Here is a 14,456-nt window from a genome sequence, read left to right as displayed (position 1 = left end):
TGGATACAAAAATTGATCTATAGATTCTTCCCATCTGCCTAAACCTTGTGGGTAGAGTTACTTAATATTGATGCTGGTTCGGAGTTAGTAGGTATCTGATAGAATGGTTAAGGTGAGCGCAAGCTGGTCAGACACCGGCATTGTCAAAAAAACAAAAAAGAAGAAGAATATGATTTACCAGTAGGCTTATGTCACGGCATTACTGAGCAAGAATATGCTTTTGAACAGAGATTGATTAGATGAACCTCCATTTTGGTTATTCCCTTAACCACAAAATCTTTTTTTCTTAACTACAGTATCTTTTCTGCAGTTTTAGAACTTTTCAAAATATATGCCTCACAAGTTGCTCAATCAAAGAGAAAACTACCTTGTATGGCCGTCGAAAAAAATTATTAGCCCAAAGTTTTGCACGTAACCCGAAATGTCCAGTCGGATAAAATTAATATCAAATTGTAGCCCATCGGATAAAACCAACAGACTAAAGAGAAAAGTAAATTTTGGTACAGCTTTTTTATCTTCCCTGGATATTTTTCCTTCCCAACACCAAATTGTTTTCTCTTTCTTATGTATCAGACTTGACTTTTTACTCTTTCTATATTTTTTTACTTCTTTTCTTCAATTCTTTTAATTCTAACACCTTTTTTTCTCTCTTACTTTTACTTTTTTTTTAATACTATTTAATATTGGATTTAATGATAGGCGAAGTGCAGTATATATATATGAGATAATTTTATTATAGTTTTGTAAAAAAGTTGTATATATATTATTTTGCAATGTGTGTATATATATATATTGTATCCTAAGCTCGACAATGTATCCTTAGTGTATATTGAGTGCAGCATGTGTGTGTTTGTATATGTATGTATAAAGTTGTACATACAGGATAATTTTAATAAATTACAGTTTTGTAGAAAAGTTGTATATATATTATTTTGCAATGTATAAATATTATATATATATATTATATCCTAAGTTCGACAGTGTATCTTTAGTGTATATTAAGCCTATCTCGAGTGTGCTTGTGTATCTAACGTGTATATTTAGTGTATCCCAAGTGTATTTGGTATCATGAATGTATAATCTGTCTAAACAATGTATCAAAATTGTATACATATGTGTATTGTCTAATATTTAAACATAGTGTATATAAATTATATACACATTTTGTATGTATAATGTGTGCACACCGTGTATTTAGAGTGTATCATGTGTTTTGAAATGTATTCCCAATGTATCATTAATTTATTCCGAGTGCTTTTGTGTATTCAAAAGTGACAGTCTATTTTGTATATATTTTGTATAGTGACAGTCTATTTTGTATATATTTTGTATAGTGACAGTTTTTTTTGTATATATTTTGTATAGTGACATCTATTTTGTATATTTTTTATATAGTAACAGTCTATTTAGTATATAAATTGTATAATGACAGTCTATTTTGTGTATTTTTTGTATAGTGAAAATCTATTTGTATATTTGTTTTGTATAGTGAGTCTTTTTTTGTATAGTGAGAGCATAAGTAGTAATGATCACTTTAATTTTGTTATAAAGTATTAACTACCCGCTAGAACAATGAGTAGGGGTGTTTTTGCTTACTCCATTGTTATATTTGCTATGAGACTTTAATATAGACCAAAACAAAGGATGTTAACACAAAGCTTGTTCTGAACTAGCCGACATTGTTAATATCCCCTTTCCAATCAAAACATATTGCTCTGTTTCTGACCCTATAGATATCGCATACTCGTCGACTCTGTCCTACCATATGCACACTTAATAATAGAAAATCCTTCTCAAGCTTCTGGCCGTTCTAGATCTGTTTTTCCTCCCCCTATTTGACATATGCATCAACACAGTTATTTTGAACTGAGGACTTTTACAATGGTGCACTTGAGCAATTTCGTGTCTTTACTTAAAGAAGTCCGAGATGGATCAAGTGACACTAATTACTCCCATATTCTTAGACCTGATGGTATATTTTGCTGCATACCTATTTGTATTGATTGATTTCCTTCTATTTCTTTGCAAAATGTGGATTCGCATCTCAATATCATCACGATGAGGGTATCTTCTCATTATTTGCTTACCTTTTCTAAGTCTTTGACCCATTGGTATCCCAGTTTCTTACGCACTAGTTATAGATTTTTTTGTCTGCGATTACTTAAGTAAATGATTATGTGTTTCTAACCTAAAAAGTTCACATGAAAACAAGAAAAGTAGCCAATTTACTTCGAATTTCTCTAAGTAGGTGGCAGAGTAAGGGGAAGGTATGGATTAAAGTAGGTTACGTAGTTGAAAAGTTTGAAATTTGAAGGGGGAAGAGTGGCAGTGGTTTTGGGCTAGCCCTTGTAATTGATTTTGGGCTATTAATTGTATGATTTATTTTGTGGCTACTTATTGCCATTAATTTTTTCCGGATGACTATAAATGAAGTTTGCTCTTAATCAAAAACTAAAAAGTGATAAACATACTCGAGGCTTTCTGTCTCGGGTCAGTTTACTCTCAAACTACTCTAAGGTGTGTAAGAATTTTTATTAACATTCATAGATTGCAAACATTCCGCAATCTATATAACATTCATAGATTGCATACATAATTTTGTTATCTTAAAACTTCATAAGTTTCACAGTTATAAACCTAATAAGAAGGCTATATCATAAAATTTACCATGATTGATGTCAAATTCTCGATAAGTTCTATGGATAGCTAACTTTATGCTTCTTGATCAAACTTGAAAACATTTTAATCCCTCAATTTCAATTTATATGAGGTAGTTTGATTCGGCATGAAAATTAAGAAAGAAAAAAAAGACTTCTGAAACTTGTGGAGTTAAAGGTTTAATGGGTAAAAACTTGTAGGGCTATAATAATTGTATGACTATAAAAAATTCTCATTAAGAATAAGATGAAAAGTTTATTAAATTATTTTTAAATACGTAAACATGTCATTCTTCTTTGGAACGAAATAATAAAGAAAGTGTGTCACATAAATTGAAATGAAACTGAGAGAGTAAATTTCTTCTCTTCACCCTCTCCTTAGATAAAATTATATATGATGGTGAACTTTGTTTTTTCTTAGGTAGAAAGAGAACCAGGTTTCATTAGTTTTACATTAGTTACCCACTTCTCCAAAATTACCACTTCTAAGATTTTAGTTTTTAATATTTAGTTAGACTAATTAAATAATGAGGTAATTAAAATAAGATAGATGCTACAACTATTAGTAAATGTGGATATCCACTACTTCCACAACTTTCACCCACGATATAAATAACGTCTCATTATTCATCACTATTATGATTGTAACTCTCACACCTCCACAACTCCTCTCCATGATCTTCCCCGGCGATCTCAATTGTTAATGTCATGTTTAAGACAATCATTTTATAACCTTCTATGTAATAGTATAAATAGAGGCATGAAATGTGATATGAGACACACTTGAACACTTGATGAAATAAGAAAGTTATCTCTTCTTCTCTTATTCTATTACTTATCTTCTTATTTTATATTGTTACTTTGAGCTACATTTCTTAATACGTTATTAGCACGAATTCTCTAACTTCGAGATTGAATTCCACTTGCAATGTATATATCTACAACCTACTGTTTAAATTATCAAATTGTTGCTACACATTTCTTTTATGTGGAATCTACTTCTTTTGGATTTACTCAATTAGCATTATGTATTGTCTCGTAAAAGGGAAAGATGACAATTATACTGAGTGTATTCTTAATGCCTAAATATGTTTAGTTTATAAACATAATAGTAAGCCGTACCTGGACACATACAATTATCTATTGTATGTTTAATGCCAATAGTGGTATGTTTAATGCCAATAGTTCACATGTTTGTCAGATTGGTTAGAAATATATTTTCCTACTATTTTAATAGTCTATCAAATGATCTTTTTTTATATCTTTGCATTCTTTCCTTACGACTAATGGCTTTCGAAAAAAAAAGTGTTTTTATTTATTTTGAAGAATTATTACCACTTGTATATGCATGTACAAGTTAGACCACGTAATCTTGTTAGTTCATATAAACACTAATTTTTATATTTTATTATTATGGCATAACTAATTCATGTATTTTTATGATGATTAACCGGTCAATTGATGTTATTATTTTTATGGGATTATGATCAGATTGACCATTTTTGAAGCAACTGAACGGGAAGTGGTTTAAGAATAAGAAAGGACTTTAGAATCGGATGAATATCTTCGTTTATTTCTTCTTACTATTTCTATTTCATTTATTTTATTTGATAGGTTTTACTATGTCGAATTTGTCAAAGCTTGAGTTTGTGGCACTTGACATTTCTCGAAAGAATTACCTATCATGGGTTCTTGATGCTGAGATTCACTTAGCCGTTAAAGGTCTTGGTGACATCATTACTCAAGGTAATGAGGCATCAAGCAAGGACAAAACGAAGGCCATGATTTTCATTCGTCATCATTTGGATGAAGGTTTGAAGGTTGAATATTTGACAATGAAAGATCCACTTGAATTGTGGACTAGCCCGAAGGAAAGATATGATCACCTTAAGGTTATGGTATTGCCTAGGGCTCGATATGAATGGATGTACTTACGATTGCAAAATTTTAAGACCGTAAGTGAGTATAACTCTGTTGTATTTCGAATAACTTCCCAATTAAAATTATGTGGAGATGTTATGAATGATGATGATTTGTTCGAAAAGACTCTTACGACTTTTCATGCCTCAAATATTGTATTACAACAACAATACCGTGAAAGGGGTTCTAAATTGATCTCATGCCTTCTCGTGGCTAGCAACATAATACCATTTTGATGAAAAATCATGAAGCCCGTCCCACATGGTCAGCTCCGATTTCTGAAGCGGATATGGTAGCGAAACGTGATAAATCTAAAAAATGATAGAATAATTATCATGACCATATGAATGTACGTGGGAATAACAATGGCAAACAACGATATAATAATTGTCATCGTGGTGGTCATGGCAAACGAGAAAATAATATGAGTTCTCAAAATAATCCTTCAAGAGGCAAAAGCGGTAACTGCCACTGCTGTGGCATGAAAGGTCACTGGAAAATTGAATGCCGTGCATCTGAGAATTTTGTCAGGCTTTATGAAAACTCCATCAAAAGAAAGTCAAATAATGTTGGAGCATCTTATGCTAATGCCCCAGTGGAGTTTCACTTGACCTTTAAAAATAATTTTGAGGCAGGACCTTCAAACAAAAATGATGATAATGCCGAGTCAAATCTTGCTTTGAATGATGATGATTTTGAAGGCCTCGATGATCTTACTCATTTGGAAGTTGAAGACTTCTTTGGGGATCAAAACTAAAGTTTGATTGTTTTACTAGGGAATGAAAATGTAATGATCCAAAATATCATCTTTAAATTTAATAATTAATTTGTGTTTTAAGACCTCGAAAAGTACTATTTATCATTACTCGACTTGCGTGCACAGTCCGTAAAATTTTTCGAAAAGTTTTATGCAAAAAATGAATTAAAATGTGAATTAGAGCTTTAAAACTCAATTGAGTTGGCCTTGGTCAACATTTTTAGCAAACATACTCGAATCAGTGTTTTGACAGTTTCGATAGGTCCGTATCGTAATTTGGGACTTGGGCGTATGCCCGGAATTAAATTTCGAGGTCCCTAACCCGAGATATAGAATTTTGAAGAAAAATTAAAAGTTTAAATTCAAATAGTGACTGGATGTCAAATTATGTGCAAATGACCCCGAAATAGAATTTTGATGATTCCAATAACTCTGTATGGTGATTTTGGACTTAGGAGCGTGATCGGAATTTTAATTGGAAGTCCGTAGTGAAATTAGGCTTGAAATGGCTAAAATAGAAATTTAAGTTTGGAAGTTTAACCAGGGAGTTGACTTTTTGATATTGGGGTCAGAATCCATTTCTGAAAATTTTCATAGCTCACTTATGTCATTTATGACTTGCGCACAAAATTTGAGGTCAATCGGACTTGATTTGATAGGTTCTGGTGTTGTTTGTAGAAATTGAAAGTTTCAAAGTTCATTAGGCTTGAATCTATGAGTGATTCGTGTTTTTAGTATTGTTGGATGTGATTTGAAGACTCGACTAAGTCCGTATGGTATTTTAGGACTTGTTAGTATATTTGGTTGAGGTCCCGAGGGGCTCATTTCGGATAGTATTCGGAGTATTTTCCTTCATTTTGGCACTGCTGGTACCTGCTGATTTCTGGTATTTTAAACCTTCTTCGCGATCGTGAAGATTGGGACGCGATCGCGTAGGCTTAGTTGAGGCAGTGTTAATTTTGTTCTTCGCGATCGCGTGAGGTCAACCGCGATTGCATAGGTTTGGCAAGCTGTGCATCGCGATCGCATGACATTGTTTGCGATCGCGTAAGGTTAATTGAGGGCTGCTAAGTTTTATGCTTCGCGATCGCGTGAAGCGGGATGTGATCGCGTAGCTTTGAGATCTTGTGAATCGCGAACGCGTGAAGAGGACTGCGATCGAGTAGAGCTGTGAATTTTGTGCTCTACGACCGCGTGAGGATATACGCGATCGCGTAGAGTTAATGTGGGCAGTGGTAATTTTTGCTTCGCGATCGCGTGTGGATGTTCGCGATCGTGATGAGTAAAAGCCTGGGCAGAATGTTTAAGTTCTGAAAATGGGTCCATTTTTAACGAATTGGAGATCGGATTGAGGCGATTTTTGAGAGATTTTTAGACAAAACGTTGGGGTAAGTGTTCTTAACTCAATCTTTGTTAAATTACCCGAATCTATCACTGTTTTTAACATTTAATTGATAATTTAAGTTGGAAAAATTTAAAAACCCTCTTGGATAGATTTGAGGATTTGAGGGTCGAACTGTTATTGGAATTTAGTCATTTTGGTATGGTTAGACTCGTGGTTGAATGGACGTTCATATTTCGTAACTTTCACCGGATTCTGAGACATGGGCCCCACGGGCCATTTTTGAGTTAATTTCATATTTTTATTGAAAAATATAGTATTTTCTTACAGAATTAATTCTATAATTTTTGTTGACTATATCGAATTAATTATGACTAGATACGAGTCGACCGGAATCGAAAAATCAAGAAAAACACATACTACTTGGTTAAATTGGAGCAAGTCGAGGTAAGTGACTTGTCTAACCTTGTGTGGGAGAAATTTCCCCTAGAATTGATATTAATATGATTATTGAAATATGTTGAAAGTCGTGTACACGAAGTGTGTACACGGGCTAAATGTGAAAGATTATATTTTTAAATTGTGTAGATCATTGTTACGCATTTATTAAATTATTTTATCTTGTTATGTTCTTCATCATTGATTTGAGATATATATCTTGAATTTATTTGACCTTTTCCTGCTAATTGTTATACCTGTTTAGTTGAAATTTGATTTCTTTTATTCTGTGCATTATTTGAAGGGTGATTTTCTTTAAATTAAACATTATTAATATGAAGTATTGACATTTTAAATTTGATATTTAAGCAACGTATTAAAGATTTTAAAATATTATTTTCCTAAATTATTTATTCTTGAATATTTTGTAAGATTTTTGTACTCATTGTGATGGGGCCGTGAGCTCTTTATTGTGGAAAAATATTATTGATGATTTATTTTGGCATGAGTTGTGAGCTCTTTATTGTGGAAAAATATTGTTGTTGAATTATTTTGGCAAGTTACATTATTTGAGCACTTGAGGTGCAAATTGTGATATATTGTGATATTGATACGCATGCGGTGGTATAAGGTCTGGGTATTGAAACACATGCGGTGAGATAAGGGTGGCTTGATACACGTGGCTAGTAGGGGGAACTACTAGAAGTCACATGCGGTGTGATAAGGATGGCTAAAACGCAGGATGCTATTTCGGAAAAAATATTTTCTTTCAAATAAATTGTGAAGGCTTCCGCGGTGAGATAAGGAAATGAGATATTGTGAATTTATTTATAATTTGGGACTATGAGGCGGTACCTCGAGAGTGCCCTTGTTGATATTGATTTATGGCCGCAGTTGCCTTGATTATTTGTTGTGATTTTCTTAAAGTTGAAAGGAAATTCAGTTTTGTTTCCACGACATATTATTTGAAATTCTGTTTTGTTTCCACGAGATATTATTTGTCATTATTTTGCTTAATTAAATGGTGACACACTACTTGATTCATTTCCAATGTCATCTTATTTTACTATGTTGTTAAATATTTTACCATGCAATTATTATATTCCAGTAGGGCCTTACCTGACCTCGTCACTACTCTACTGAGGTTAGGCTTGGTACTTACTGGGTACTGCTGTGGTGTACTCATACTACTATTTTGTATATCTTTTTGTGCAGATTCAGGTACATCTTACCAGCCTAGACGTCAGCGAGTTACCTGCGCACGGAGACTTCGAGGTATATCTGTCAGCGTCCGCAGACTCTGGAGTCCCCTTCTATCATTTTTATGTTGCTTCCTTATTTTTCTTTAGACCTTGATATATAGAGACATTGAGAATAAATTCTTAGAAACTTGTGATTTATTTCTACCGGGTTTTGGGAGTTGTAATTATTTGAATTGTAGTTTATTTATTTCAGATATTTATGATTATTCCGCATTGATAGGCTTACCTAGTCTTAGAGACTAGGTTCCATCACGACCTCCTACAGAGGAAATTTGGGGTCGTGACAAGTTGGTATCAGAGCACTAGGTTCATAGGTGTTATGAGTCATAAGCAGGTTTAGTAGAGTCTTGCGGATCGGTACGGAGACGTCTTTACTTATCTTCGAGAGGCTATGGAACTATTAGGAAATATTCACTTCTTTGATTCCTTATCGTGCGCCTTTGTTGATTTCAAAGTTCTAAACAATTGTCTTTCTATTCTCTCACAGATGGTGAAGACACGCACAACTGGATCTGATGATCAGACACCCGCACCCCCTGTTGGAGCCGCAAGAGGCCGGGGACGGGGCAAAGGCCGAGGAAGACCACATGGTGCAGTCAGAGCACCTGCACGAGCTTCTTCAGCAGCCAGAGCACCTACACGAGCTGCTGCACCAGAGCCACTAGTAGCTCCAGTTGGAGAGCAGGCACCTGAGACGCCTGTTACTACTCCTGCACTTCCGGAGACTCTTTCCCAATTTTTGAGCATGTTTGGCACTTTAGCTCAGGCAGGATTAATTCCACTTGCTCCTGCCACATCTCAGGCTGGGGGAGGAGCGCAGACTCCCACCGCCCGTACTCCAGAGCCACGGGACCAAGTTGACCATGCCCCAGAGGTTATACCAGTGCAGCCAGTTGTCCCAATTTAGCCTGAGATTAGGACAACAGTTTCAGAGGGGGAGCAGCACAAGCTCGATAGGTATAAGAAGTACCACCCTCCCACTTTCAGTGGTTTAGCTTCAGAGGATGCTCAGGGTTTTCTGGAGGAATGTCACCGTATCCTTCGTACTATGGGTATTGTGGATTCCAGTTGGGTTTCTTTCACGACATTCCAGTTTAGAGGAGTAACCTACTAGTGGTGGCGGGCATATGAGTTGGATAGTCCGGCTGAGGCAGCTTCACTTACTTGGACTCAATTTTCAGATATGTTCTTAAGGGAGTATGTTCCTCAGAGTCTTAGAGATGCATGGCGCACAGAGTTTGAGCAGCTGCACCAGGGTTCTATGACCGTGTCAGAATATGCGGTCCGATTCAGTGATTTGGCTAGGCATGCACCAGCCTTAGTTGCTACTGTTCGAGAGCGGGTTCTGTCACGATCCAAAACTAACCCCCTGTCGTGATGGCGCCTATCGTGGAACTAGGCAAGCCGACTCATTTCCAAAACAAAATGATATTTTCATTTCAAAGATAATTTCAAGGTAAAAACCTCCATTTAAAGAGTTCAAATCAAAGAAAAACAGAAGTGCGAAAAAGAAAAGCCCGACATCGGGGTGTCACTAGTCATGAGCAGCTACTATAATCTGTCTAATAATATCAAGGTTAACTTAGCCTGGAAAATAGCTAAGTACAACTAAAGGAAGATAAGAGGTAGAAGAGCAGGGGCTGCGATCTCCAAACAGCTACCTTACTATCTCCAAGAAAACCTGTAACCAGAACACTCAATAACCGCTACCGTATCCAGCTACACCTGAATCTGCACACAAGGTGCAGGGAGTAACGTGAGTACGCCAACTCAGTAAGTAACAATAATAAATAAATATTGAGCAGTAGTGATGAGAAATAAAGCATATAACGTTCATATCATGAAATCTCAGTAAAGCACAACATGCTTTAAAATTAGTGTTTGAATCGAATCGTCTCGTTAGAACCGGGTTCCAGTAAAAATTATTTAAAAATATTTTTCCAACAGTTTTTCTCAAACAAGGCTTAATGCAAAGGTGAGTAAAAATGATGAAATCATAAACAGCCGCTCGGGCAGACCTCACAATCACTCGTGCTACTCGGGCATACCTCACAATCACTCTTGCCACTCGGGCATACCTCACAATCACTCTTGCCACTCGGGCATACCTCACAATCACTCTTGCCTCCCAGTCACTCAGCACTCGGCACTCGCACTTAGTAGGTACCTGCGCTCACTGGGGGTGTGTACAGACTCCGGAGGGGCTCCTTCAGCCCAAGCGCTATAATCTGCACGGACAACTCACGTGCGATAATAATAAAGTATGCTGCAGGCGGGCAGCCCCGATCCACACTCATCCTCACAAATCAGGCCCTCGGCCTCACTCAGTCATAAATATCTCGAGCCACTCGGGCATTTCAGTAAAACAGGGCATTCGACCGAAAATATTTATATGCATCAAAGTAGAGTCATAAAACTGAGTTATGCGGTAAACAAGTATAAACATGACTGAGTATAGATTTTCAATAGAAAACAATGAGAGGATGGTAAGAAACAGCCCCTAAGGGTCCATACAGCATTGGCGCAAGGCCCAAACATGGCATTCAGCCCAATTTACAGAAATTCTTTCTAAAACATATAAGTATCAAATGGTTTCAACAAAGTATGCAACTTTACGGTTGCCATGGGACGACCAAGTCACAAATCCCCAACAGTGCACGCCCACACGCCCGTGACCTAGCATGTGCGTCACTTTAAAATAGTAGAATGATACGAAATCTGGGGTTTCATACCCTCAGGACTAGATTTACAATCATTACTTACCTCAACAAGATGAGCCCAACGTCGAGCAAGCTAATCAATACTCAGGAAATTTCCACTCCGTGCGTATCCACCTCTGAATGCCCTCTTGCCTCCTCAATTCAATGCCAACGATCCGAAACTGAAATTCACCCCTTAATGATAATACAACGATCTACTAGACTAAGCAACTTCAATCAACAATATCAACATCCATTGGGACCAATATTAGTAACAAATCCCATAGGTTCATTGTATTCATAAATTTCATTGCCAAGATTACCATTCACCTTCTCTCTTATTTTCTCAAAAGTACTATTCATGCCATGAACTAGAGTTTTATAATCCAATCTTTCAACCATTAAAACTTGTAACAAATGCATCAAATACTTCTAGCTACTCATAATAAACGAGTTTGAAGTATTGGAATTACCTCTAGTAGATCAATCTTGAAAAATCACAACTTTGGTGATTTTTGTGTTCTTGAGGATTTGATGATGAAATCTTGTATTTGGATGTAAAAATGATGTTAGAACTCATGTATATTGAGTGATAATCAACCCAAAACATCATTAACAACTTACCTTGGTTGATTGGACTTGACTTGCGCTCAAAATCGCCCCTTCACTTCAAGAACCCTAACCCCCAAATACACAAAATACCCTCTTTACCCGACCTTGTATTTATAGGCCCAGATTTCTGGGTTTCGGATGCGGCCCTGGATGCTTCGCATCCCCACTTCACTCCTCTTTGAAGATCGGATACAGACCTGGATGCTATGGCAGCACTTCACTGCCAGCCTCTCTTTCGGACGCGGCCTCGGATGCTTCGCATCCCCAGGCTTCTCCGCCAGCCTTTGAGAATTTGGTCATAACTTCTTGTAGGAATGTCCAAATGATGAACGGTTTAAAGCATTAGAAACTAGACTAAAATATATTTCATTTGATAGGTAATAAACCATATAACACTTCGTATAATGAGAGTTATGCTCAATGGAATTTAGGTCTTATGCGAACTCACTTGAAACTTTAGTCTTATGAAATTTCCAACTTCCAAACTTCTCATTAACTATACGAAATCATCCCGAGCCCCTCGGGACCTTAAGCAAATATACCAACAAGTCCTAAAATATCATACGAACTTAGTCGCATCCTCAAATCACCTCAAACAACGCTAAAACCATGAATTACCCCCAATTCAAGCCTAATTCCTCTACGGACTCCCAAGTAATATTGTGGACAAGCTCCTAAGCCCAAAATCACCATACAGAGCTATTGGAATCATAAAAATTCAAATACGAGGTGATTTACATATAGGTCCATATCCGGTCCACTTTTCTAACTTAAAATTTTCAATTATGAGACTAAGTGTCTCGTTTCACTCCGAGTTCCTTCCGGACTCGAACCAACTAACCCAATATAACATAATATAGTTGAATAACACAAAAAGAAGTAGGAATGGGGAAAACAGGGTTACAACTCTCGAAACGACCGGCCGGGTTGTTACATCCTCCCCCTCTTAAACATCCGTTCGTCCTCGAACGGGTCTAGAAACATGCCTGGAGTCTCGAATAGGCGTGGATATCTGCTCCGCATCTCCCGCTCGGTCTCCCAAGTGGCCTCCTCCACAGGCTGACCTCTCCATTTTACCTTCACTGAAGCTATATACTTTGACCTCAACCTTCGAACCTGCCGATCCAAAATAGCCACCGGCTCCACATCATAAGTCATATCACCCTCTAACTGAACCGTGCTGAAATCTAAAACATGGGACGAATCTCCAATATACTTCCGGAGCATGGAAACATGAAACACTGAATGCACACTCGACAAGCTGGGTGGCAAGGCAAGCTTATAAGCCACCTCTCCTATCCTCTGAAGCACCTCAAAAGGCCCAATGAACTGGGGGCTCAACTTGCCCTCTTCCCAAACCTCATAACACCCTTCATGGATGATACCTTCAGCAAAACCTTCTCCCCAACCATAAAAGACACATCACAGACCTTCCTATCCGCGTAGCTCTTCTGCCTAGACTACGCCGTGCGAAGCCGCTCCTAAATCAATTTCACCTTATCTAATGCGTCCTGGACCAAGTCTGTACCTAAGAGCCTAGCCTCACCCGGCTCAAACCATCCAACTGGAGATCTACACCTCCTCCCATACAAAGCCTCATATAGTTTTATGCGATGAGATCAAGGTAGATCCGAAGAAGATTGAAGCAATGCAGAATTGGTCCAGACGGTCCTCAGTTACAGAAATCCGGAGTTTTCTTGGTTTTGGCATGGTATTATCGCCGATTTGTAAAGGGTTTCTCTTATATTGACGCATCTATGACCAAATTAACCCAGAAGGGTGCTTCGTTCAGGTGGACCAAGGAATGTGAGGAGAAGCTTTCAAAATCTCAAGGCAGCTTTGACTACAGCCTCAGTATTGGTATTACCTACAGGTACAGGGTCTTATACTGTGTATTGTGACGCGTCACGTATTGGTCTCAGCGCAGTGTTGAAGCAAGATGGTAGGGTGATTGCCTACGTATCCAGACAGTTAAAGGTGCATGAGAAGAATTATCCTGTACATGACCTGGAGTTAGCAACTATTGTTCATGCCTTAAAAATTTGGCGGTATTATTTGTACGGTGTCCATTGTGAGGTTTACACCGATCACTGGAGTCTACAACATCTGTTTAAATAGAAGGATCTTAATTTGCGGCAGCGAAGATGGTTGGAGTTGCTTAAGGATTATGATATCACCATTCTCTATCATCCTGGGAAGGCCAATGTAGTGGCCGATGCCTTGAGTCATAAGGCGGAGAGTTTGGGCAGCTTAGCATATTTACCGGTAGCAAAGAGGCCTTTAGCCTTGGATGTTCAGGCCTTAACCAACCAGTTTGTCAGGTTGGATATTTCCGAGCCGTGCCGAGTTTTGGCTTGTGTGGTTTCTCAGTCTTCTCTTTATGATCGTATCAGGGAGCGTCAATATGATGACCCTCATTTGCTTGTCCTTAAGGATACAATTCAGCACAGTGATGCCAAGGAAGTCATTATTGGATATGACGGTGTACTACGGGTGCTGGGCAGGCTATGTGTACCCAATATAGATGGCTTGCGTGAGTTGATTCTCTAGGAGGATCACAGTTCACGGTACTCCATTCATCCGGGTGCTGCAAAGATGTATCAAGACTTGAGACAACACTATTGGTGGAAGCGGATGAAGAAAGACATAGTGGGGTATGTATCTCAGTGTCTAAATTGTCAACATGTGAAATATGAGCATCCGCGACCGGGTGGATTACTTCAGAAGTTAGAGATTCCAGAATGGAAATAGGAGCGGATCACTATGGAT

General features: G+C 37.5%; 1 protein-coding gene across 1 annotated transcript; it reads left to right on the top strand.

Annotated features, from left to right (window-relative positions):
* Positions 1–4,279: 4,279 nt before the first annotated feature.
* LOC138897127 (uncharacterized) lies at positions 4,280–5,334 on the top strand. The gene is made up of 2 exons (XM_070183085.1): positions 4,280–4,555; positions 4,903–5,334. Exons 1-2 carry the CDS (start codon positions 4,280–4,282, stop codon positions 5,332–5,334), a joined length of 708 nt encoding a protein of 235 aa, XP_070039186.1.
* The last annotated feature ends 9,122 nt before the right edge of the window (positions 5,335–14,456 follow it).

The sequence above is a fragment of the Nicotiana tomentosiformis genome, chromosome 8 (genome assembly GCF_000390325.3).
Source record: "Nicotiana tomentosiformis chromosome 8, ASM39032v3, whole genome shotgun sequence".
NCBI lineage: Eukaryota > Viridiplantae > Streptophyta > Magnoliopsida > Solanales > Solanaceae > Nicotiana > Nicotiana tomentosiformis.
The sequence above is the reverse complement of the archived record's forward strand: the minus strand, read 5'-3'. Positions and strand labels throughout refer to the sequence as shown.

Bases quoted from the DNA above. Each gene is read 5' to 3' on its own strand.
- LOC138897127 (XM_070183085.1), top strand. From the start codon at position 4,280: ATGTCGAATTTGTCAAAGCTTGAGTTTGTGGCACTTGACATTTCTCGA. The intron at 4,556-4,902 runs GTATTGCCTAGG...AAAAAATGATAG, and splicing joins ATGATCACCTTAAGGTTATG to AATAATTATCATGACCATAT.